The sequence below is a fragment of the Vanessa cardui genome, chromosome 7 (assembly GCF_905220365.1).
Source record: "Vanessa cardui chromosome 7, ilVanCard2.1, whole genome shotgun sequence".
Lineage (NCBI taxonomy): Eukaryota > Metazoa > Arthropoda > Insecta > Lepidoptera > Nymphalidae > Vanessa > Vanessa cardui.
Window position 1 is genome coordinate 9,266,241 of NC_061129.1, and position 26,816 is coordinate 9,293,056.

The 26,816-nt window shown below is 30.8% G+C and overlaps 2 protein-coding genes across 7 annotated transcripts; one reads left to right on the forward strand and one right to left on the reverse strand.

Moving 5' to 3' along the window:
* The first annotated feature begins 351 nt into the window (after positions 1-351).
* Positions 352-23,571, forward strand: LOC124530791 (chitin synthase chs-2). Of its 6 annotated transcripts, none has more exons than XM_047105085.1 (23): positions 352-496; positions 8,485-8,592; positions 14,891-15,135; positions 15,267-15,433; positions 15,700-16,027; positions 16,118-16,317; positions 16,451-16,769; positions 16,860-17,080; positions 17,162-17,429; positions 17,652-17,914; positions 18,034-18,244; positions 18,320-18,520; positions 18,687-18,913; positions 18,990-19,157; positions 19,235-19,540; positions 19,625-19,866; positions 19,964-20,114; positions 20,189-20,341; positions 20,584-20,760; positions 22,061-22,228; positions 22,338-22,581; positions 22,655-22,800; positions 23,055-23,571. In XM_047105085.1, exons 2-23 carry the CDS (start codon positions 8,498-8,500, stop codon positions 23,250-23,252), a joined length of 4,698 nt encoding a protein of 1,565 aa, XP_046961041.1. In that variant the 5' UTR covers positions 352-496; positions 8,485-8,497; the 3' UTR covers positions 23,253-23,571. The 6 variants fall into 6 exon arrangements, with proteins under 6 accessions (XP_046961041.1, XP_046961040.1, XP_046961039.1 ...); XM_047105084.1 differs by lacking the exon at positions 20,584-20,760 and adding an exon at positions 20,921-21,097; XM_047105083.1 differs by lacking the exons at positions 352-496; positions 8,485-8,592 and adding an exon at positions 13,376-13,635 and having other exon boundaries at positions 22,664-22,800.
* Positions 23,572-23,673: 102 nt separating this feature from the next.
* LOC124530793 (COP9 signalosome complex subunit 8) lies at positions 23,674-26,173 on the reverse strand. The gene is made up of 4 exons (XM_047105087.1): positions 25,979-26,173; positions 25,498-25,568; positions 24,959-25,140; positions 23,674-23,972 (listed from the first exon to the last, which is right to left on the reverse strand). The coding sequence occupies exons 1-4, from the start codon at positions 26,030-26,032 to the stop codon at positions 23,722-23,724; spliced, it is 558 nt and encodes a 185-aa protein (XP_046961043.1). The 5' UTR covers positions 26,033-26,173; the 3' UTR covers positions 23,674-23,721.
* Between the last annotated feature and the right edge of the window lie 643 nt (positions 26,174-26,816).

Consider the following 26,816-nt stretch of genomic DNA (forward strand, 5'->3'; position numbering starts at 1 on the left):
TAATTTAATTGCAATGAATAATAATTTAATAAAATTACATAACATTTATTACGATTTTATTTAGACGCGTATTTCTTTTACCTGATACGTCTATCTTTTTTTGATGATGAAGATCCTTATTCTACAACAACAACAGCCTGTAAATTCCCACTGCTGGGCTAAAGGCCTCTCTCCCTTTGAGGAGAAGGTTATTATTATTATTCTATATATTATTATTATATATATATATTAGTATATATTATTATTCTATTACAAATACATTAAATTTGTAATGTAAGAAATGAGAATTTAAGATAAATTTGATCAAAGTAGAAAACCCATAGGGCAAAAGCCTTACAAGTGAGTCAGGAGGTAGCGACTGGCGATGGCGGGCCGCAGTGTTCGCGCGGCGACCCGACCGACCACACGCACCATGCGCGCGACCCGCGAATGTGTTCATACCACTCAATTGTGAAGTGACAGTAAATCCGGATTTCACATACGTCTGGATAAAAACGTAAGTATTTTTCATATTAAAACAATAGCTGGAAAATTTGTGAAACTTTCGTGTGACCTTTCGCAGTTCGCGAGGTTACGTGATCAGCTGCGAAAGTATGCGAGGCGATCCGATAGATCTCACAATAGATCCGTTTCTATATAGTGATACATCTTATAAAAAAAATATATAATTATTGTTAAAATAAAAATAAATGTCAATATTTTGATAGAGCTTAGAGGTTCTACGGATACGGTCAGATTGTGTCGTTTTCGAAAGTTTAGTTCTGTCACTTCGAAACTCTTACTATCTCGCGAAGTAGGTTAAATGTAAATATTTGCTAATAAAATTGAATTTCACAAATAAACGTTATTATAGTATAAAGCTTTAATATCGCTTAGCTGATATCGTGATCGCAATGCCAAACAAAAGTGAATGTAGGAGGTTGTATCGCATAAGTAAGAGTGGGAAACTAGCCGCAGAGGGCATTCCATATCATAACAATGAATAAACCATTAATAATACAAAATTTCACTTTTATGATAATTATAATGAATTAAAAATGATACGCTAATTGCCGAATTAAAAATGTCCAGTTGTAACTGACGAAAAATCTTTTATTCAATATCGTAGTGTATAGATCTTGATAATTAAAAATCAATTAAAATATATATCTGTTCATTAATGGTTATTTATGGCGAATTTACCTATTAATATAAATACTATCGATGAAGATGACATTGTCATATAGTTAATGGTAATGATACATTATTTCATAATTTCCATTTAGTCATCTGTAGGCGTGTATCATAATTGCATGAGAAAGAGGTAGCGTGGCCTCTAGACCTCGTGTATATCCGGTTCCGACAGAGGGTCGTTCTCACTGGAACAAAAACATTTTCTGATTTCCGTACAATAATTGTATAATTAGTAAAATAATGCATTACGCATTCAAACCGATGTTTACTTACAAAATGTTACAAGCGTTACATTCGATGTGCACGCTAATATTAATTGTTCTTATAACATTCATTAGTGATGTCCGCTTTCGCAATAACAAATGTACATTACTTCGTCTTTGAACGAACATTTTATTCCTACCTTGATTATAAGGCCACTGTATATAGTTATTTTAAAATATAGTATGTGCAACGCTAAGCCAATGTAGAGTAGTGGCTAGAGTACGTAGATCTTTGCTGAAAATTATATCTCCAAATACGTATGAGCCAATTTGTATTTATTACTCATTTGTGCCCAATGTTGATAATCTTGAGATCACTGGCATGTACTGAATATAAAGCTTGTGACATATACTTGAATAACACGCACCAAAGCAGCGTAATAAAATAAGAAACGGGCCTTAGTCCCGTTTAACAGTAGGACATGGTTTGATACCATCGATAACTAACAAGGAATAAGAAGAACAACTTTTTATTAGTATCGATTACAGTCTTATATTTACTATTTATTTAATATATAATATTATCAAAATTCAATGAAAGCCGTACATTTATATCAAAACGTACATGTTTAACATATTTTATGTAAATTTAGCAATACTCATTTTTAATACAAATATATCTTGATGATTCTAATATTTTTATAATTAACTTAAGCTATATAAAATAGTATGATTAATTTTGTGATGTAGCAATATCCGACTTTGAATATATGAAATTTAATCACATGCTTAAGTTTAAGGTCAAACGGCAGAAGCACCGGCTAAATTGAATATTGACCTTTTTACATTGCTTCTGCATAGATCAATGAAAATGATTAGCAAGTTAATTAGTGCGTAGAGCACACAACCCTATTTACAAGGATATATTTTCTTATCACTGCCAACGATGTAGATAATACTTAATAGACACTTATCTAATGTTGATCCAATCTGGTGCTATATACTATATACTGATCAATGCTCCTCTAGAATCGAAAACAATAGCGAGTTACAACCGAAGGCTCAGGACTAGGGTTGCCAACTATGTATGGCTTTTTACCATCTCTTCGAGTCCAAATATTAACGTGTCCGTATTATCTGGTTTTTGTTACCCTTTTGTCAATAAATTACATAAAATGAAACATAAGCAGACGCAATAAAATGAACTCCCAAAGGAATCAAGTCAATGCCATTAAATGTATCCAGCGTTGAAAAACTTTCTGTGTCATATAAAGACTACGTCTGGTTTAAAAAAAGTCCGCCTTTTAAGACCAAGTTGTTGTATTTGCGATGCCGAATCCGGCTTTGGTCATAAGTCTTTGTTTTTGGTAAGTCTGTTTTCATTTTAGTTACTTGATAAAATTGTATTTTTTAGATTAAATAAAAAAGATGATTAGTGTTTTTTACTTCCTTTATTATCGATGTTCGTAAAAATATATAAAATCTTATAAGTTATATATTTATATTCAGTGTTTATAAATATTGTTAATATCTTCAGTTGATTTAGATATTGTATATGTATTATACATGATCGATTAGAGTTGAAACATTTTCTTCAAGAATCCATAGTCATGTATCACAAAAAGCAGGACAATTAAACTAAATCAGTTTTAAAGTTATTATAATAGAGGGCTTTTCAAGAAAACCCATTCATCATTGTTACTAATTTATGTCTTTTTAATACATTTTTCTGAATCTATTCAAGGAATATTTTATATGCAATGCTTGTTACAAAATTTTACTAATTGATATGGCTAAATACATTTCATGTTTTTAAACTCATAAAGTTATGTTCTTGACAAGATAATTGTTATAATTGTTATCGTTGCAAATTTGAAATATTAGACTTTCACAATAGTACATGCACCGAAACAGTTGTATATTGGTCATTGAAAATAAAATATCACGTATGGCTTAATTGTTCAAGTGACAGCTTACATTTTTGTGTAATCTTATAATCGTTTGATATTCCGGTTTACTAATGGCGGTGTAATTTTGATCAATTTGTTATAATATATTATTTGTTGTTATAATTAAATATTTAATTATAATATTGATTTATTATAACGCGTACTCAACGGATTACTAAAATATGTTACGTACGTTTCGCTTCAACTCTAGTAAAAGACATCAACGCAATCGTAGCGTCACACGGTTTATAATAAACTTTATCTCAGCGCGAGTAACCTAACATATTTATTATAATACAGAATATTACAAACATTGAATCGTATTGGTTTTTTAAATAAGTAAATTAAATAAAGACTAAATATTTTTTTTTATTTCATAAGAAAAAAAAATCGTGTTTTTTCATATATATTTTATACGTCGTTGTTAGTTTTATACTTTTGCTTCTTATATGTTTGTAAAAAATGTGAGAGTGAAACGTCATAACGCTTACTTTCGATTTTTTATTTTAGTTAGCTCATGATCTATCAATGGCCTAGTAATTGCAGTATACTATGTAACTTTATCTTCAACGAGTCTCCGGTGATCTGTAATACAATCATGTAATGCGTAATCATTGATGCTTGTAAACTTATAATCAAACAAAAATCGACTTTATTCGATACGATTTAACAGCGTTTATTGAATATATGTTATTAAATAATGTTGGTCAATAGAAACCTCAAATTATTACTAATCAAATATTAAATCATCCTTTTAACTAATCATTCTTGTTAATATGGTACATAAATTAAGAATAGGTTAATTTTGATAACGTGATTTCCTTTATACAGTAAGGTAATTTTTACTTGATTTATTTAAGTTAATTTTAAGTTTTATATTATATTAATAAAGAATAATTCACTTATCTTAATCAAATTTAGCCGGTGCATATTTCGTATAGGTATAGCTGGCTAGCGAGTAATGAAGGTTAATAACACATCTTGGTAGTTTGAGACTATTTGAGAGCTATTGCTGAAATGATTTACTATCACCGTAGTTGTGTTCCGTGTTAATTGATGAATATTTATTTAAACCATCAAACTACTTACTATAAGTAGATATTTACTTGAACTACAGATTGAGATGGGTGACTACTGGTTATACGTTTCCTCGCGTGTTTGTGTGCACGAAAATACACAATATAAAGCCAGTATTAATAAAAAAAGAGCAAAAATGTCAAATTTAATGAATATCGCCGAACTTATTGCGCTTAATTTATCCATTTTCGTTCCGCTTCTACGTTTCATTGCCAAATCACGAATAACATTAAAAATAGATTCATAAATGACATTTTGTTGACAACTTTGCCCAAAGAAACATGCTGACTAAATAAAAGTATTTTTGTTCGTGCATTATACATTTTATAGAAAAAAATCTGATAATATATTTTTTCTAGACAAAAATGTGACAAGACTAGACTATTGTTTTTAACGATATACCTTATATTTTTTAATTTTACAATTGATCACTAACGTTAATATAATTAAATATTAACAAGTTATAAGCAGATATCATTAGTGCATGATTAAGAGTGAGAGCTCGACAAGAATTCCACATGTAGTGTATTTATTTGGTATAAATGTTGTGCAAACTAAAATGCAATCGACACCAAACTGGTACTTACCTATTTAGTTGGGACTTTAGGTAGAGCGGCTTTACATATACTGAGAACGAATTCTAGGCTACTCAAATTAGTCCAATACGTTTACAAGAAAAATAAAACCAATGAATCACGATTTAAAAACATGCAAGATTGTTTTCAAAACTCGTTTTTGATTGTTTTTTTTACCTGTATTATCATTCATTTAAAATTTTAGTTTTTCCGCGTAGACATTAATCAGTTAAGATTCTATTAACAAAATGGTAATCATATTAGTAAATTTGCCTTTATTAATCAAAATATTATGAATACGATTCCAATAAAAGGCATGAAATTATGTTAATGGACGAGATAGAACATCAACAAATGGTCGAAACTTACGTAAATACCTCATGTTTTGTCGTAACTTTCAAAGGTGATTTCATGTCATTAATTGGTTCCCTAATCACTAGCCCACAAAAACAATTGTAGAACACCGATAAGGCATAGCCTACTCAATATGCATATGCGTGTTAATTGTCTAAGAATAATGATTTCCTCGTGGATTTGTAATAAATATCTTTTCATATCATGCATGTCAGATTCCGACAGTAATGCTTTCGTGGTAGTTTTTGACAACTAACAAGTAAATAGTAGTTTGAAATAACACCCAAATCGGAGCCTAGATCTTGTTTTTTTTATTAATGTAAATAGGATTAAGGAGAGGCAAAGGTTACGACTGAAGAAAACTGTCACCTTTTCTTATCCTAACACGATTATACCTTACTTATAAACTGTAACAAAGCATTCTTTTGAATGTTAACTCTTGCTAATACCCACTCAAACTACAATCTTAGCCTTGAATAAATCAAAGACAGTAAAAGTGCCTAAATGAAATATCGGGCAAGAGTATTTTAGGTTATTTGTTATATCTATTCTATATGTTTAAGGTAATGATTTTCTTATAAATTAGAGAAAAATTATGTGTATTCTTTGAACTAGTTGCGGATAAGCATTCATAAAGTATGGGTAATAATCTGTTACTGGCTAAAGCTAAGAATGTAAGGCAGTGTTGCGTAGTACTAAGGTGGTTTTGAGGCAGTGGCTGGAGGGAAGGGAGGGGCAACAGCTGGCGGCCGCCAATAGTGAAAGTGAGCTTGAGTAGAACTCTATACTCAGTACAAATCTTACGATACTTAGTAGTTACGTGCTAAAATTTTGAAACATGAATAGAACGCGAAATCAACTACACATATGAGAAATGACTATTTGATTGGCAATGACCTAATTAATTAAAATAACTCTAATAATAAAGCCTTAAATAGTATAACCAAAGAACCAACTAAATTATTAGCTATATTTTACTCAGCATTATTTCCGTTTTGTGTGGCATTTATGAAACATTACTAACCATATACAATTCTTACATCTATTAATATGACAAAGATAAAATAAAATTGGTCAAAACAAGTGATCTTAAAACAGCTGTTATCTTCTAAAGGAATCCGGAAACAAACATCATGGCTAAAACTTTTATCCAACGTGCCTTTTCTTGTTTCTTTAGATCAAAATAGTATTATAAATATTGACTACAGTGAGTAGAGGCTGTTTTATTGGCTAGGAGGCGCGGAAGTCGCTGACCTTGCGGCCGTCGATGCCCTCCGCCTCCAGCTCCAACGAACTATGCATTTACTCGTAGTACAAACGAAACATTGCAATGATATTCTCTATAAGTATTTTTTTATAATACACGATCTAATACGAATATCCGGCCTATTCATTATTTTTTTTATTCGTTAATTAGTATATCAACACTGCAATATATAAAATATTATAAAGTGCAATAAATAATGTAATGATTTAAATTCTTATAATTAAAGAAATTCGTTTAATTTATTTTTATTAAACTAATATTTCAATAAGTACCTTGACATCATTGTTTTTAAACATTTATTTAGAAATGTCTTTATATCATTCTTACGTAAAATTACTTTTTAGGACATAAAATTAATAAATTTTTGATAAACGATATTTAGTCTAGTAATAATGGCTACGCCAATCGTAATAGGTACATTTAATAGCTGAGTTAGATTAAAAATTTTGTATTAAAAAGATAAATAATGCCCCCAAAAGATTTTGCCTCAATCTCTATAAATACAATGTAATTTAAATAATAGGAAACGGTTGTCAAATTATGAGAATAAAGTACAAAATGCGTTAGTGACCGAAACATTTACGGGATACGAAAAAAAAAGTCAAAATCCTATGTGATCTACTGTGCTCACATGATCATATCTGAATGGAGTAGAATTTAAACCATCTAAATGGAATAGGCCGTTTCGAGTAATCAGTAGATATACTTATATACATTTATATATAACAACATATAAAAGTGCTTACATTTTGAAGTTAGTAAAAAATTAATTTTTCACTTTTAATAAAAGGTTGTTCATAAATGTAAATAACGCTAAATTATTGCTTGCTTAGTGTAAATAAATTAAATGATTTCCTACTTATTCGATTCAATTCAATTATGTTATTGCTATAAAGGAGAAAAGTCACTAAGATTTCTTATTATCTTTATTATGATAAATTAAAAATTGTAAACCAAATACGCCGAAGTGTTTATAAAAGATGAATGACCGACAAGGCTAAGGGACCGCTCGCAGCGGAATGCGCAGATCGTCTGGAACGTGATTCACTAATTAAGAAGGCCAAAGGGAAATGTAACTTATTCAAACAATTTCTCCGGCTAACTGTATTTCACAGTATTGAAAAAAGGTTGATACTAATTTAGAAAGCATATTTTTTTAATTGCAAACAAGCTTCGATTCTCGTTTTGCTGTAATTCATTGGGTTAGGTTAATGTAGTTTATTATCATGATAGTTTGTGTGAGTTCCCATCATTTAATGGGTAAATTAACTATATTTATAATTTAGTTGTTTGTGATAAATAAGAACTTCGAAACACTTATAACAAGCACGTTTTATTTTAATTTTAAGTGCCCTTATTGTAAATAATTTAACAACTTAAAATGGTTTTTCTAAATATAAAATTCAAATATATATTATGTTAAGAAAGAATTTCAAACAAGAACAGACACATGCAAAACCGCTTACAGATAAATGACATGATATACATACATTATGTCTGAAGCTACAAAAGACTTCAACGCATTCTTTAACATTATTTTTAGTGGATACAGATACGCAAATGTCAATGATGTTCCAGTAAACAAAGTGAAGACTAGAAAACATCCTAATTGGGACGTTTGCCTTTAGTCGTTTTCATCATAATTATGCCAGTAATACGTTATAATACATCATAATACGTTTTACGTAATTAAAACATCTAGTTATCCCTTTTACTTATTGTTTTTATCAAGCTATCCTTTTTTACTTGTAACGAAATGTAAAATAAACAGTCCCCGGCGCGGCACACTTTTTTCTGTTGTTTAGTATGGTTCTAACATATCTGTTTATTAGAATATCATTGCGCAAATGTATACAAAAAATAAAATTCTTATTAATATGTTTCAGAAACTAACAAAATATGGCGACTTCAGGGGGGAAGTCGCGGCGTGAGGAGACGAGCGACAATTCAGATGATGAGCTGTTACCGCTCGCAAACGACACATATGGAGGGAGGTTGGTGTATTTCCTTTAAAGACAAGATAATTGTCAAAAACATCGTAAAGTCCGCTGACGTTTTAACTGGTATTAAAATAAACCTTCCGGCTTAAATTTACGATTCTAATGACGTAATCAAACTTACGACATTTAAGATACTTTTAAAAAATATTTTCATTTTGTTCAATCAATTTTTAGTTTAAATATAGTTGCAAATATTCACACAAATGGCGAAGGTATAACCTTCGTTGCGCTTGAGTGCGTCATATTAGGGAAAAAGTTTTAGTCTTATATAGAGAGTACAAGAACAGCATTAAAGTAATACGAGTTTATTTATTGGCAGTAGGAGACAGTGAGGTATAATATTATTCTATGTGATAAAATATATTTATGTTTTAAGTAACAAAGACAAAGAAAACAAAGACCAATGCATTGTTGAACCGCAGCTTCAAGTTGTATGGGTTTTAATTTAAAACTTTGAATTTTATAAACAGTGTATGGTACAAGACATATTTTTTTTATATATATTAAACATATTTTTCTAATCAAAAATGATTTACTTTGAAATTGAATTTGATCTTTTTTCAATACCTACCTCGCATTTAAATTCGTATCCAAACAAGTAAAAGCAATTAATTTTATTGCACAATTATTATCAAAATTACTTAATACTTTTATTTCATTAGTGTCAGAAATTAATTATATATTAAAATTCGATTTAAGATATCGACTTCATGGTATATATTATACTTTATGACATATATATAACTAATTATGTCAACGCAGTAAGAGAAAACCGCGCGTTATTCTAGCGAAAGCTGGTAAGACAAACACAAAGCATTTATATAAACTGTAGGTTTATAATTGGCAACTTAAAATATGTATTTTTATAATCAAGTTCTAAAATGTGAATGACTTGAGAGAACTTAAGATAGATTTATTTCAATACTCATTTTTATAAAATATTTTATATACCCATTATAGTAATTAACTTCAAATACTTTTTAAGTTCTTAAATTTATTACAATTTGATTAAATAACAGCGGACGTAGGTCATCCGGGAAATTAGCATTAAATACATTTACGAGGATCCCTTTGCGCGATACGGGCGTAAACTGTTATAAACTTTAATTAAGAATAAGTCACGTCTGGTGGCTGCCATGGTCTACTACCTAGTATACGAATAAACGTATTGTAAACTCAAGGTTACAGTTCCAGCTGTCTTCCCAATTCGCCTTAGTCTTGTATGAATTAACATAAACATTAAATGTATGATATCATCGCATCTCTGGTTAACTAGTCACGCTAACAAGCAATCGCTGTTGTGTCAACATTAACTTTTCACGATTTGTTTTGAAAGTAGAAACTTTTGATACATCAAGTTTTCCTAATCGTTTTCGATTGAACATCGAATATTTTGTTGACAAATTATATTAAATATTATCAAAAATATTCTATAGAATAAACTATAACGTGTAATCACATTATTTAATTAGCTACGATAAATTAGAAAGTAAGTTTCCGTTTGTTTGTTAAACGATCTCACTGAACCGTTTCTTTTCGATCATACGTGGCAAGATTTGATTTATGAATTTAGACTTACATTATATTAACATATCATATGTTTGGTATCTTATTATTATCTTCATAGCCTTCATATCTCCTATAGTATACATAAGTTTATTTAAAAATATTGGACAATTATTTCTCTGGCTTCCTCTCTTCATAAGAATAATTTATCATAATTTATTCCCTTGAAGATATATCATATAATTGTAGTAAATAATTGTATTATTGGCTATTCATGTTTGAAATATTCTGTACTTATGACTCAATTCTCAGCATCACTAATGTGAATGTGTTCCGAAGATCGCGTCATAACGAACGCAACTCACTTCCATTGACAACGCTGTTGAGTAATTTTGTTAAAAGAATGCAATAATATAATTACGTGAGAATATACTTTAGAAGAATATATTTTCACTAGTCTTTATAATATATTTAATATTAAAGTTAGAATAAATATAATCGAATTTATTACCTGTAGAGGTCATAAGAGATTGTGAATACAAGCTTGGATCAAGTTTTATATTGAAATAAAATTAAAATATCTGTAAAGGGTTTCATTAGACTAAAAACTTGTTTTTAAAACATACCTAAAGATATATACCTAGTCGGTAATTGTTATTGTATTAGAGTATTGTATTTATTCGTAATTAAATTATATTATTGTCCCAAAAATAGAAATAGAGTTAAGAGTTTTAGTTTTCCAAGAAAAGTTTTGTTAGTTAATTTTAGCAATAAAGCGAGAAAGAAATAGGGAAGAATACATTTAGGAACATTAATTAACGAGAAATATGTTAAATTTTGTGAACAATAGCTACGTTTTATATAAAGCTAGAGGTCGGTTCGCGATCGGTCGCTGCGGCCGGTGCCGGAACCAGCTCAAATGCCAAGGTTGTCAACTCTGACGACACAACTTTCGATCGAGTGCGCCACATTTTTGCGCCCCACTTCTTCCTACAAAGACGGCAATGGCTAAGCCATTTATAATCACGATTGACTTATTTATTTAGAAAACTATGTACAACGGGAAAATTCTGTAAGAATACTGATGTAAACAAATCTAAAAGAAACATTTTTAAGCTTTTAAGGACGTCTATATTGCATTTTAATTCGTTTCCAGTTAATTTGTTCAACACTATTTTAATATATTCAAAGTAGTATATGTAAGTGTAAGCTGGTTAAAGAAGTTAGACATTTATTAATATGTAAATAAAGTGTATAATTCTATAAATGCATTTTGTCTGGTTTTAACTGACGGACTGTACACACCGGGCACGGGGTCGTGCGTGAGACGAATGTTATATAGAAACGGGTCTGGCTAGCTTATTTCTATTTTTTCTTAATAACGTTTTTTTGATTTTTGATTCAATAAATCAAATACAACCAAATCAATTAACTGTTCAAGAATTATGATGTTTTTATAAAATAACATACGCTATATTTAAACGGAAGGTAAATCGGTAAAATCGTGTAAGTGTATGAGTCGTTTTATGACATGGTCATTGACCGTTGGACTTGGGCATGAATTTGGAGAAGGTGTTTCGCATACTAACAGCTTTCCCAGTTGAACGTATTTCGTAATGAGAAATCTTAAGATTTGCTTTACACATCCTTATTTTAATACAAAACAATAAAAATCAATATTATTTAAACGTTATATGTTTCTTTTATGATTTATATACGTGTCGCTGTATTAATTAAAATTGAAAAAAAATATTAATTGAATGAAAATTGTATATATTCTATTGTTTTTATTGCATTTCACTTTCTTTCATAATTTATAAATTGTTTTTAATAAATTAAATGTCAAACGCTAGTCACGTTAAGGCCTCCGTAACTTCTCATGACGTCATAAGTCGATCTTTTGTTTGTATACAGTAAAGTACATAGTAAAAAATTGAGCTTTATAGGCCTAAAGATAAAGGTCATATTAAAGGTGATTAAGTTTATTCGCGTGTAAACGACACGTGTTTATGTAGACTCTACTTTAAGTTATAGAAGTCAGAATCGTGATATTAAGAAGGTCAGGACCTTTTTTATTACGTTTCAGGTATAGATTACATAGGTATTGAATATTTAGTATCAATAAAACTATGAGTATATTTGTGTTTCTTAATGAATACTGGGTGCATTTTTAAACCTTGATTTATGCTTGAAGAAACAAAATTACACAACTTAACATAAAAATGAATTTATTAAATAAATACTATTTTTCGTTTATTTATATATTACTTAATCTAAAGAAGTTACTTTATATTTAGACTTATTATTTTTGAGATGAATTTATAACTTTATGTTTTAAATTGAGCACAATGATTTACCTATATAGGTTATCGTGTAACCTACCTTGTTACATAGTAATATGCAGTATAATGATAATAGTATATTAGATTATGAAATACTCAAAATTTCTGGAAAGCCACTTTCTTTCTCGCGGTACCATACATGTCAGGTGTGTGCGCTACTAATATAATATAATTATCGAGGCGATGTAATTTCGCCTGCGCACTACCGCAGAACGAAGAACTCAGTGCACATTGGTGCTGATTAAACATCGCTAGAAAAAAAATCGTTATTCTTTTTTTTTCATTTTAATTTATATAAATATCAAAATATTATTAACGACCATACCTATTATCATTATTTGGTTTTCTTAACATATTTTTTTTAAGTCGACTAGTTATATTAAAAATAGTTTAAAAAAGTTAATGATGATAGCCTTTTTTAATCAACATACGTAATTAAAATGTTATTGTTCAATCTAATTTTAACGAGTAATTAAATGTTTTATGTCTTGGTGATTGTGAAACAATAAATTAAAAATATATTAAGTAAAAAGATATAAGCTATGTATAACATAATGTTTTTTTATGTCATATTGGATGATTGATATGATTGGAGTAACCGATAGTGTAAGGCTTGTTAGTTTTGTATAAACCATAAATAAACATTGAATTACAATGTCAATTAAATTGATTTATAAAAGGTTGTTTTACTTAAAATAAAAAAAAAACAGACAAGTGTATATGTGGTCAAAAACAAATAAAATATAGTCATAGAAACGTACATAGCATATTACTCATCGATCGAAGATGTCATTCACGTTTTTTTGTTTGCGAATATAAAAATTAATATTCCTATTTTGTCCAGCGCGCAGCACACTGATGCCTTTGGTAGGCGCGTGCCGCCACCAACAGTAGCTATTGCGATCGCACCGTTTGCCGTCCTCGATTGATTGAAACAATGAGTTATTGAATAATATTCGAACAGTCAGGACCCATTCCCTGCTCGTAACTCGTATAAATTCCTTTCTATTGTGATATAATTAGTGATGTGCGACAATAGTGCTCTCTTCATTACGGGACAGTGATGCAAAAAAATGAGTGACCAAGATCGTAAGAGCTATTACGAGAGACAAGATTTTGTAGAAGTCGAACCTGTTTATGTGGCTAATAATAATAACTCGATTTACAGCAATTACTGTAGTATTTACAGGTTTGTTCAAACATTTGATAAGCCTTCATCTTATTTTGATATATGTAGTTATTACCATATTTCCTCTAAAACTGAAATTTACTCCCCTATAAAATGGACAGAAATATTATGTATATATTTTAAATGATGTAATAAATTCGATTAAATATATTGTTGCAATATAATTACGTGGTCGTCCTACTAATGTCTTAAAAGTGTTGTGAGAAAATTAATAGGCGGGACATACTAAGCGTTACAACTTTCTAATGCCGCCGGTGGCGTTACAAATTTTTCTTTAAAATATTAAATTATGAAAAACCTGAAATTGCTTAACATTGAGTGATTTTTATTTACATCATAACAATAATGAATGAACAGCTTGGTAAAGTAATTAAATTAAACAGAAACTTAACTCGAATTGGCTTCACACTTCGCACAAATTTTTACATAATTCAAAATGATACATAAAAGTGGTCGCTACATTCGCAATGTTAAAATTATACATTACCCGCTCATAACTTACGTAAACCCCCTGACACAACAGTGGCTAAGCAAGAACGCTATGTCGAAACTATCAGGCATTGTAACAGATCGACTTGTATACGAAAAAAGAACAACAATTACACTTTTAAATAACAAAGCGTGAATGCGTTCTTAAAATTCTTTACTCTAAATGAACTCTGTATTTACGAATACTAGTTACGTGCTAGTCATATTATACTTAGCCCAAAAGTAGACAACACTGACTAAAGGATGCTGATTTTACGGATACATTTAGCTTTAACTACGTATATTTATAAATAATTATGAAAGGTATCACATAATAAATTGTAGATTAATAAATACGATTTAATAAGGTCATGCATACACTCTTAGGAAGGAAGTCGATAAAATGTGTCAATAAAAACGCGAGAGAATATCGTCTTGTGTTGGTCGCGTGTGAAAGTTGTTTTTCTTGATTTAATATGAACGCTACCTAGACACGTGAAATCTAGAAGTGTAAATTATATCAGGAACACGAGAAAATAATACGATTTGAAAATTTATAATATTTATTTTTTTTAATTGCATTTATTGTCAACAGTTAGATATTACCTAAACTTATCAAATGGTACTTGTACATGCTAGTTTGTAATTCATATAAATTAAAAGTTAACACTAATCTAGCTAAAAGTTTTGGTATAATTATTTACAAAAAAACAACATTCAGTTATGTTATAATTTCAAACAAATTTTCCGTTTTTCTGTGTAGTAATAACATTGTTTTTTATTTCAGTCAAAGAACTGTTCACGAGACGAAAGGATGGGACGTCTTCAGAGAGTTCCCACCGAAACAGGACAGTGGGTCTATGGAAACGCAAAAATGTTTGGACTTCACAGTACGGATACTCAAAGTTTTGGCGTATACGATAACATTCATAGTTGTTCTGGGATCTGGCGTTATAGCCAAGGGCACGGTACTTTTCATGACCTCGCAACTAAAAAAAGATAAAAGACTTGCATATTGTAATAAGAATTTAGGTAAGACACTAAACTTTACTATTATACGTAGCTGGATTTTTTGGATATTTAAATGATGTGGCGTCTGTGATCTGCTTTTCTCATATGTATGATATGTTCAGATTCATGCAATATATGTCTTTCGATTTCAGGTAGAGATAAGCAATTTATAGTTTCACTGCCAGATGAGGAACGAGTTGCGTGGATGTGGGCGGTCCTAGCAGCGTTTGCGATCCCGGAGATTGGCACACTAATTCGCTCAGTCAGAATATGTTTTTTTAAATCTTCGAGGCCACCTACCAGCATACAATTCATTGTGGTAAGCTTGATGTTTAAATAAGTAAATATTTCAAATAAAATGACTACACAAATACATATCAAAAAAATATTATGAAACTTCAGATGGCATAAAATATTAGCTACAATTTATTCGGTAAATATTTAAATAATATTATAGTAAAAAAAATAACTAACACTTAAGAATAATAAAAAACAGATTCGCTTTCTAAACGTACTTCACAAATAAATGTTGATTATATTCAATTTATTTTAGTAATTGTAATCACTTCATTGTTATAATTACAGGTTTTTATTGCTGAATCTCTGCATACCATAGGAATGGGATTATTGTTCTTCGTGATACTTCCAGAGCTGGATGTAGTCAAAGGTGCTATGATAACAAATTGTCTGTGTCTCGTGCCTGCTATTCTTGGTCTGCTCTCCCGGAACTCACGAGACTCGAAGCGCTTTGTAAAAGTTATCGTCGATATGGCTGCTATTGTCGCACAGGTCACCGGTTTCATTGTATGGCCACTGTTAGAAAACAAACCTGTCTTGTGGCTCATCCCGATTTCATCGTTGTGTATATCTTTAGGATGGTGGGAAAACTATGTGACTCGCCAAAGTCCGATCGGTAAGAATTGAAAGAATTATCAAATTGTATATCATATTTAAGATAACAAACAACTTTTTTTAATGGTTTACTTTACTATTTCTCTTTTAGGGATAATCAAGAGTTTGGGAAGATTAAAAGAAGAACTGAATCACACACGCTATTATACATATCGTTTTATGTCAATTTGGAAAATCCTTCTATTTCTAATGTGCATTCTCTTAGCCATATGGATAGAAGGTGACGACCCAGCTATGTTCTTCCAATTATTCAATCCAGGATTTGGACCTCATAACATAGTCGTCGAAGAGGTAAAAATTTATAGTTTCTTTTTAAATTACATTAATTTAATAATAATTATAAAACATTGCTCATTCTTTAAAGTTACGTTGTTTTTCATTGCCAATGAGTTAATTAAAAAAATATATCGTAATATGCTTTCAGGTACAAATTCAACTCGGCAGTACAATTATACCGGATTTAGCGAACGCTACTCTTACAGGAGATTCGGTTGAGGTTGCAGCTGTTTATAAATCGGCTTTCTACGTACTATTAATTCAAGTGTTTGCCGCGTATTTCTGTTACATATTCGGAAAGTTCGCTTGCAAAATCCTTATTCAAGGTTTCAGTTATGCTTTTCCGATTAATCTTGTAATACCATTGGTAGTGAATTTCTTGATCGCTGCATGTGGTCTACGCAATGGTGACACTTGTATATTCCATGGAACAGTTCCAGACTACCTTTTCTTCGAGAGTCCATCAGGTATAACTATTTTTCGATCACTTATACGATACTTTTGATAACCTTCAAATTTAAAATATGTGAGATTGATTAATTTGTTATTTTTTTTAGTATTTTCACTCAGTGATTTCATCTCTCGTCAAATGGCATGGATATGGTTGCTGTGGTTACTTTCACAGACGTGGATTACGATACATATATGGACACCAAAGGCGGAACGTTTGGCGTCCACTGAAAAATTGTTTATTCTTCCAATGTACAATGGCTTATTAATTGATCAAAGTATGGCCCTCAATAGAAAAAGAGACGATCATAAGGATGTAAAAACTGAGGTATAATCATCAAAATATTAACAACTAATAATATCCATTTTTCGTATACTTTATATAATTTAGTGGTAAAATAAATTTCAGGATCTTGCTGAAATCGAAAAAGAGAAAGGCGATGAGTACTATGAAACCATTTCTGTTCACACTGATAACACTGGTTCGTCTCCTAAAACGATTAAGTCATCCGATCAGATCACGAGAATTTACAGTTGCGCTACTATGTGGCACGAAACTAAAGATGAAATGATGGAGTTCTTAAAATCCATTCTACGATTAGACGAAGATCAGTGTGCTCGGCGAGTCGCCCAGAAATATTTGCGTGTTGTTGATCCAGATTACTACGAATTCGAAAGTAAGATTTTTTATTTTGTGATATATTTTCATGAATTGTCGTACAGATCCCAATATGTAATAAATCAATCGCTATAAAATCATACATTGTCGTAATGGATTTACCATAAAACATTTTTCCCTTAAAAATTTCAAGTTATTCAACCTCTCTAAAAATATGAATATGTAGAGTAAAGACTATCATTTTAAATAAAAATTAACATTTATTGTCTGACATTTCCAGCTCATATATTCTTGGACGACGCTTTTGAAATTTCTGACCATAGTGATGATGATTCTCAAGTAAACCGTTTCGTCAAGCTTCTCGTGGATACAATAGACGAAGCTGCTTCGGAAGTTCATCAAACCATCATTCGTGTCCGACCGCCGAAGAGGTATCCCGCTCCATACGGGGGACGATTATCGTGGGTATTACCAGGAAAAACTAAAATGATCTGTCACTTGAAAGATAAGGCAAAGATTCGTCACAGAAAACGATGGTCACAGGTAAACTTTTACTCAAAATCGAATGTTAAGTTGATACTAAAAATTAGCTTAAATATACGTGTATACTACGTTATGTTCTACGAAATCAAATTAATAAGGAAATATCTATTTTGTTATAGGTCATGTACATGTACTACCTTCTCGGACATCGTCTTATGGAGTTACCGATATCAGTAGATCGAAAAGAAGTCATGGCTGAAAATACATATTTGTTAACTCTTGACGGAGATATTGATTTCCAACCGCACGCTGTTAGACTGCTTATCGATTTGATGAAGAAAAATAAAAACTTAGGTGCAGCTTGCGGACGTATTCATCCTGTTGGATCTGGTAATTATTATTTTTAATAGTCACCTTAATGTTGATGTGTTTTTTTTAAATTTCGTAACCTCTTTAATTGTTAAGGTCCCATGGTGTGGTATCAAATGTTCGAGTACGCTATCGGTCATTGGCTGCAAAAGGCGACTGAGCACATGATCGGCTGCGTACTCTGTAGTCCTGGATGTTTCTCCCTCTTCAGGGGAAAAGCTCTGATGGACGACAACGTTATGAAGAAATATACCTTGAGATCTGACGAAGCTCGGCATTACGTACAATACGATCAAGGTTGGTTTAAAATGAACTATAAATTCGTATATAATCCATAAAATTAAGTCTTTAATTTCCTATTCAATTTAGTAATTTAAGATGCATAACTTATCGTAAAAGATAATTAAAAGAGTTATGATCAAATGAATTATTCAAATACTATTATACAACTTTTATTTTTTAGGTGAGGACCGTTGGCTTTGTACGCTTTTGCTACAAAGAGGTTATCGAGTAGAATATTCAGCTGCCTCCGATGCGTATACACACTGTCCTGAAGGTTTCAACGAGTTTTATAACCAACGTCGACGATGGGTACCCTCTACTATTGCTAATATTATGGACTTGCTTGTGGATTACAAACATACGATTAAAATCAACGACAACATTTCAACTCCATATATTGCCTACCAGGTATATTTTCAAACTTTTTTATTAATGATGTGAATTTCGGTAGCAACAATTTTATTAAATTTTAATAATTTTACAGATGATGTTGATGGGTGGTACAATTCTTGGCCCTGGTACTATATTTCTTATGTTGGTGGGTGCTTTCGTGGCCGCTTTCAGAATTGACAATTGGACATCTTTCGAATATAATCTGTATCCTATCGCTATCTTTATGTTTGTTTGTTTCACGATGAAATCAGAATATCAGGTAATAAAAAATATATATATTTCTAGTTGATTGCAGCTATAAAATCTATATGTTATCGTTAACATTTTACTTTTCAGTTACTGGTCGCACAAATATTATCAACTGCATATGCAATGATAATGATGGCTGTAATCGTCGGTACGGCACTCCAATTAGGAGAGGACGGTATCGGGTCGCCTTCAGCCATTTTCTTGATATCACTTTCAAGTTCGTTTTTCATAGCAGCTTGTTTGCATCCGCAAGAGTTTTGGTGTATAGTGCCCGGAATAATCTATCTACTATCTATTCCTTCTATGTACTTGCTTTTGATTTTGTATTCAGTTATAAATCTGAATGTTGTATCATGGGGTACGAGAGAAGTTCAGACGAAAAAGACTAAAAAGGTAAAACCATGTGAAATAATGTATCTATTAAAAATAACTTTTATTGAATTCGATAACATAAACATGATTGTTTTTAAAATATAGGAAATTGAACAAGAAAAGAAAGATGCAGAGGACGCGAAGAAAAAAGCCAAACAAAAGTCGCTATTGGGATTCCTTCCAGGGGCAAACGGTGATGAAGAAGAGGGATCTATCGAGTTTTCTTTTGCTGGATTGTTCAAGTGTTTGCTTTGTACACATCCTAAAGGAAATGAAGAAAAGGTGCAACTCATGCATATTTCGTCTACTCTTGAAAAATTAGAGAAAAAATTAGAGAACGTAGAAAGGTCAGTATCAGGCTTAAACGTAAATTAGTACATGGTGGGTTTATTTTAAAATAATGAAAATTTTATTTTTAAAATAATGTATCGTATCTTTTAATAGGATTGTAGACCCTCATGGCCAATTAAGAGGACGTAAGTTGTCTATCGGAATGAGAGGTAGCACCAATGGAGACCCACTGGTCACTGTGGCCGAAGGCGAAGAAGAACACGACTCTGATTCTGAAACTGATACAATGTCTACAGTACCAAGAGTAAGCAAACTTCATTATAATGTAATGTTAAGTGTTAGTTGTGACGTAAATATACTAATTAAAACTTATTGTAGGAAAAAAGGGATGATTTGATCAATCCGTACTGGATAGAGGACCCAGAATTAAAGAAAGGAGAAGTTGACTTTTTGAGCCAGTCGGAGTTATCGTTTTGGAAAGAGCTTATTGACAAATATCTTTATCCCATTGACGCAAATAAGGAAGAGCAGGTAAAATAAACCCTATAAAAAGAATAGGTAGTTAATATTAAAAGCTTCTACAAATAACGAAATATGACATTTTTATCGTGTTATCTATATTGCTTTAGTAAAAAGTAAATAATAATAAATTAATATGATTTATGATAAGATGATTTTTTACAGTTGATCACAATGACAAAAATATCTTCAAGAAACGTATTTAAACACAAAACTATAATTCTTATATGTTACTAATTTACCCCGAATTTTAGGCACGTATTTCCAGGGACCTTAAAGAATTGAGAGACTCGTCTGTATTCTCGTTCATAATGATAAATGCCCTTTTTGTACTCATTGTTTTCTTGCTGCAACTCAACAAGGACAACCTTCATATTAAGTGGCCACTCGGAGTTAAAACTAATATAACATACGATGAGGTTTCGCAAGAGGTAACGTGTGAATAAACGTGTCCAGAGATCTGCCTTCAATGATGACTTGGAACGACAACACGAGCCCTTTTGCGAAAAAATTAAAATTCCACCCAATGTCAAATTTCGGTCACCATTGAAAGCTGATAGAATTAATGCTTTGTTCTGTGTAATTTTACAGGCTCGAATTGCACGTGATTTAATAGAGCTTCGCAATAAATCAGTGTTTGCGTTTGTCATGTTCAATGCTTTATTTATATTGATAGTATTTTTATTACAACTCAACAAAGATCAACTCCACGTGATTTGGCCTTTGGGAGTAAAGACCAACATTACGTACATCGAGGAAACAGGCGAGGTATAGCCAAATATTACAAGCTATGTGTGTCACTTCACAAGTCTAACGGTCTCCTTCTAACCGATCTGTCTTGGGATGGCACACCAGCATGGAGATTCTAAGTCTACCACACCGAAGACTAAACAACTTGGTTGTAGTATGAAGGTTTTACATAATCCCAAATACGAATCCAAGGCCCTAAACTTCCTGTTTTACTGAAAAAAATATAATTCATGTATAACATAGAAACATTTTTTTCTTAAAATCAATGTACAGAAATTGTACGAGTGGACTTAATGCTAGCAGCATTTTCTCCAAATGAAATTGAATCAGGCATGCAATAATAATTTGATAGGTTAAAAAATCATTGAGTATTGTTTTTTAAAGTACTGTTTCTATGTCCTGAAGTCTCCAAAAACCCCTAATAATATTTGCACCACCCTAAGAATTATGATCTATCTTTCTTTTAAGGTGAAGGTATTCTTCTATTAAATTTCTTGTGTCAGTTAACAGTCACTGGTGTCCTTTGTAAATAAATTCAATCACTGATAATATGGTGATTTGTTTTAACATTAAAATTATGAACTTCTCTAAACCTTTCGAAATAACGTTTTTATGATACTTTTTTAATCCAAAATTTCATTTGAGCACTTCGCATTCATATTGCACCGAACATGTTCATGTTAATTTTATACAAAAAAGTGGCGCGGAGCACATTTTAAATGTTTTTACAACTTAAATACACATTGTTTTTATTTCTTATTATACAAAAAATGATTTTGCTCATTTCATAATTTTTGGAATTGTATACAACGATATATATGTATATGCAAACATAAAACAGACGCATTCAGAATTTAATTTAGAAAGTAATAAAGCGTGATTATGGTATATTTGAACATAGCATTTTATTTTTTGCTTCCGCTTTGCCGCAATTTACACATGGAAATAAAACAAAATGTTAAAATATTATTGAATTTTCAGGTACTCATATCAAAAGAATACTTGCAATTGGAGCCAATTGGTCTAGTTTTTGTATTCTTCTTCGCTTTGATCTTGGTTATACAGTTCTCCGCTATGTTGTTCCATAGATTTGGAACTATTTCACACATATTAGCGTCCACTGAATTGAACTGGTTCTGTACGAAGAAGGTAAGACTAATAATTTTATGTCAATTTCTGTCTTTACTTATTCAATATAATGTTGAGAATTTAAATGTAGTAATATAATACCATCGTTTAAATCATATTTGTTTTATAGTCAGAAGATTTATCTCAAGACGCGTTACTGGATAAAAACGCTATAGCAATCGTGAAAGATTTGCAAAAACTTAATGGATTGGATGATGAGTATGATAATGATTCCGGCTCAGGACCCCAAAACGTTGGGAGACGGAAAACTATTCATAACTTAGAGAAGGCGAGACAAAAGAAGAGGAACATAGGAACACTTGATGTCGCTTTCAAGAAACGGTTCTTTAATATGAACGCAAACGATGGTCCAGGTATAAAATGTTAATTTCAAATTCAAACATTATCTCAGTCATATTTTCATGTAATAATTATAACTTTAATTAGGTACTCCAGTATTAAACCGTAAGATGACGTTACGTAGAGAAACACTTAAGGCTTTGGAAACGAGGAGAAACTCAGTAATGGCCGAGCGGCGTAAGTCACAAATGCAAACACTTGGCGCTAACAATGAATATGGAGTTACTGGAATGGTAATGGTTATTTTTTGTGTATTTTATAACTAGAAAAAGGGCAGACTGGAAAATATATGACCGTAACTGATGGAAAGTGGTCATCTCTATACATATAAATTACCATCATGACAATAAATTATGCTTGAATCGCCAATGCACTGTCATAATTGGTCTCATCATTTTACAATTTTCAGACATCAATTTATCAACAAGCTAAATATTTTTTTTATTTACTATTCGTTTAAATTTTAATTGCTTTGGTATAATTTTAGCTAAATAACAATCATGGCGTTGCCCCTCGTCACCGCACTTCAACAGCCAATATATCAGTGAAAGACGTTTTCGCTGAACCAAACGGAGGAATGGTGAATAGAGGATACGAGACCTCATTAGGTGATGAAGACGACAGCAACTCTATCAGACTACAGCCGAGACAAAATCACCAAGTTTCCTTCCAGGGAAGATTTTAGTAAACAAGTGCAAACTTTAGCACAACACCTGAGAGTTGCCAACATTACGAATTAAAATATCTAGTTATAAAAATTGTAGATACTCATTTATTAGAATAGTAATTATTGTAATTTAAATCAATTTGCGAATCGAATATCGTCCTTCTTGTGATATTACATAATTGTATCAAGTGACATCGACGGACTGATGTGAAAACATTGTGTTCTAATGCTTTTCGAATATTTTATATTTTTTTTAAACAATATGGAATTTTACACTGCCACTTTACTTTTGTATTTCTTTTATAAGACATATCCATATACATTTACATATGGTTAACTTGGTTGGTTTTATTTACCCTTTGCTATGAATTTTCTGATGATTTTTAGTTTAACGAATTTTTCAAATGGAGATTTTTTTTTGTATAATCAAAGGAAGATATTATACTTAATTAGCCAGTTTTATTTTTAAATATGCATAAATCTAAATTTAGTTTTCTAAGAATGACACAAATTCAGTGAGCTTGAACAATTGGTCTTCACTCGAGGTGTGTAGAGGGGCTGGTTGAGAGGGTGGAGTTGGTATAATAGTGACCCCATCAGCGTGGATATCCCATTTGCGGTCTCGGCATATTTGCAAAACTGCATCTCGGCTCAGTCCTGTCATTAGCACCACAGTGTCTACAGATATTGAGCTATATGAACGTCCAATCAAATTGAATGCTCTTTCACGAACTTTCTCTGAAAAAAAAAAAACTTTTAATTACAAAATATGTTTGTATAAAAATATTTATTAAGATTTTAGACAGAAATTAATATAAAAAGTACTTATCAATGTTTTTTGATATGTAGATTAAAGTTGTATTGCCTAGTCATAAATTAATACATTTTCAATTGAATATTACCAGTAATATCCTACTGGATATGTATATTACATATCATAATTTTATTAATTTCAATATTTTTATAATTAAAAAGTAATGCTCTATCTGGCTTCTTATTATAAATTGATTAATGTACCATTGCATTAGGTATACCTCAATGTTCTCACCTTGGATCACTCTTATTTAACACTCGTAATAATGACTCTGATGGTATCATTATGATTTGGAAAATATATTAAACTGTTAGTTAATTTTCATACTGTATGATACTGCCGAGACTAAATATATCTATTATGATTTCAATATAAATCATCATGCTTATGTTTCAGTTTAATTGCAATATAAGACTTACATTCTATTAATACAGTAGGAATATACATGCTTATTCATAAAGGTGTAGCATTAATGAAACGTATAGGCATGCTTAATTACGGCATTAACAAATATAATCCAAATACCACAATATCTCTAATTTTTTTAAATTGATAGTCCCCAGGACACATTGATTTTGGAAATTTTTAACTGAAAGTATACCTTTATGTTTATCCCATTTTGGTCCCTGTTTCTATATTAACTATTTAACAATAGTATTAGGTATATAAATAATATGGCTCTAAATATATTGTAAGAAAACAGTGGTGAGCAAGTGGACTGTTGAGTGTTATCAAAAGTTAGAATGCTTTTTCTCTTTTTATAATATTATAAGAGCCCTTTTTTAAATAGTATTTTGAAATAAAAGTATCATATGGGGCCGATAAGGTCTGCATTGGCATAGTTACACCGTTGTGAGAAAGATTGAATGTATACAATTAATATAAATTGTTCCAAGATCAAGTATCTTACCTTCTAGAGCTCTTATTATGTTGGCAACTGGTTCCGTCCATGTGTACGCAGACAGAGCATGGTAAGTGGCAGCAAGGTCTTTTTTCCACAGTTTTTGTCCTATAGCCCATATTGCCATTAATTCAGGGTTGCTGCTAGTAATATTTTGAGGGATTCTTTTCCATAAAAATTTTGCATTACATCTGCAAGAATCATAATAATGAATAAAATATATGTAGTGATGTTTGTAACAGTTCAGTTTATATTAAAAAAATCATCTCAGTATACCTCAATACATAATATAAAAAAAAGGAAAAATAACAGCATTTTTACTCCCGTCTCAAGTTATACACCCAAAAAACACTGAATTGTTATGTGTTTAATAACATTTTATAATTCATCTAGTGCTTTGTGGTCAAAGAAAACATAGAGAGAAAACCTGCATGTGGAAGATGAAAAATTATCATGTATATCCATTAACCCGCATAGGAGCCGCCTGGCTGAGTAGCGTGAAAATTTGTCTTTGATGAAATATAATTATAATTTTTTTTAATACTTACAGATCATTCTGATAAAGGTATATTGCTAATAATTGTGCATATGTTGATATAGAAGCTACTCCATTTGTTGCCTGAAATACATAAACAATTTTATTAAATATTTTACATTGTATTAAAACAAAAACCATAACAACTCAATCTTATGTACTAGGTATGTCGAACAATATATATTTTTATTTCTTTTTTTCCAGTTGTGGGTTAAATCTATTTAAATTGAGCCTAAAATATTCTGCCAATGTCCCTTATGATAGAGCAATATTCCAAACGGTTAGTTTATATGTTATAGACTTAAAATTAAAACAAAGCATGTTATATCAGTAATGTTTATATATGTTGAAGTATTGCTTATATCATATCAAGTAAAGAAATAACGTTCATAATAATAACATATTAAATATCTATGGAAAAAAAATAGAAGCTTTAGATAAGTAAAAGTCCAAAAAATGTACCGGTTAACAATAATCTTATAAATATTACATACCTCCAATTCTTGTTTCTCTAATTCAGTGCAAAGCTTATCAAAATTTGTAATCATGGTTTGAGATAAAAGTATTATTTTGTTCAGCAGTGATTTGAAGCTATTTTTATTAATAAACAATTGTTAACATTAGAACTTTTTATACAGTCACGAATTTTTAACTGCGAAATGTAATGAAACAGAACGTTGACAGTTAAGAATGACAATTGACATAGACACTGACATTTGACATTAAAATCTGACCAGCAACTATATAGAGAAGTACGTACAGATAACATATGATAGAATAGACATTAAGGATAAAAAATAAACTATTCAGTATAAAAATTATTAATTAGTCTAGGACTCCACAAATATAAGATGTTGTATTCTAGACCGGAAATATTTACACAATAATACATTTAGTTTCTCGATTTTTATTGTAGACTATTTATTTTGAAAAAAATGTGCAAAGAAGCAGTAAATAAGGTACTACTAATTAAGAATCACTCCTTTAAATAAAAATAAAAAATAAATTATTTGCAAGAACTTAATTTTTTTATTAAGATTTTCAATATAGGTCATTTAGACGCAGTTACAAGCATTGCATTAGTCTTCGCCGAGCCAAAATAAGTTTCTTTGTTTTAAAGTTAATACTTAGGGCTGAGACTAACAACCGAAACGAGTAATAACAAAGGTTTTTGTACCTTTGTTTTTGTTGCGGTATAATGCAGCGGCGTAGAATCCTTACTGATTGAATCAATACTTGTTTATTTTATAATTAACTAGCGACACGGCCCAGCTTCGCACAGTTTCAATGCCAATACAAAATATACTGCAGAATGTCTCACAATGTTTACAG

Coding starts and splice junctions, on each gene's coding strand:
- LOC124530791 (XM_047105081.1), top strand. CDS start 13,520: ATGAGTGACCAAGATCGTAAGAGCTATTACGAGAGACAAGATTTTGTA. Junction 18,521..18,686: donor TTACGTACAATACGATCAAG/GTTGGTTTAAAA, acceptor TTTATTTTTTAG/GTGAGGACCGTTGGCTTTGT. Junction 19,158..19,234: donor CGATGAAATCAGAATATCAG/GTAATAAAAAAT, acceptor TTTACTTTTCAG/TTACTGGTCGCACAAATATT.
- LOC124530793 (XM_047105087.1), bottom strand. CDS start 26,032: ATGATTACAAATTTTGATAAGCTTTGCACTGAATTAGAGAAACAAGAA. Junction 25,569..25,978: donor TAGAGAAACAAGAATTGGAG/GTATGTAATATT, acceptor TATGTATTTCAG/GCAACAAATGGAGTAGCTTC. Junction 23,973..24,958: donor CATAATAAGAGCTCTAGAAG/GTAAGATACTTG, acceptor TTTTTTTTTCAG/AGAAAGTTCGTGAAAGAGCA.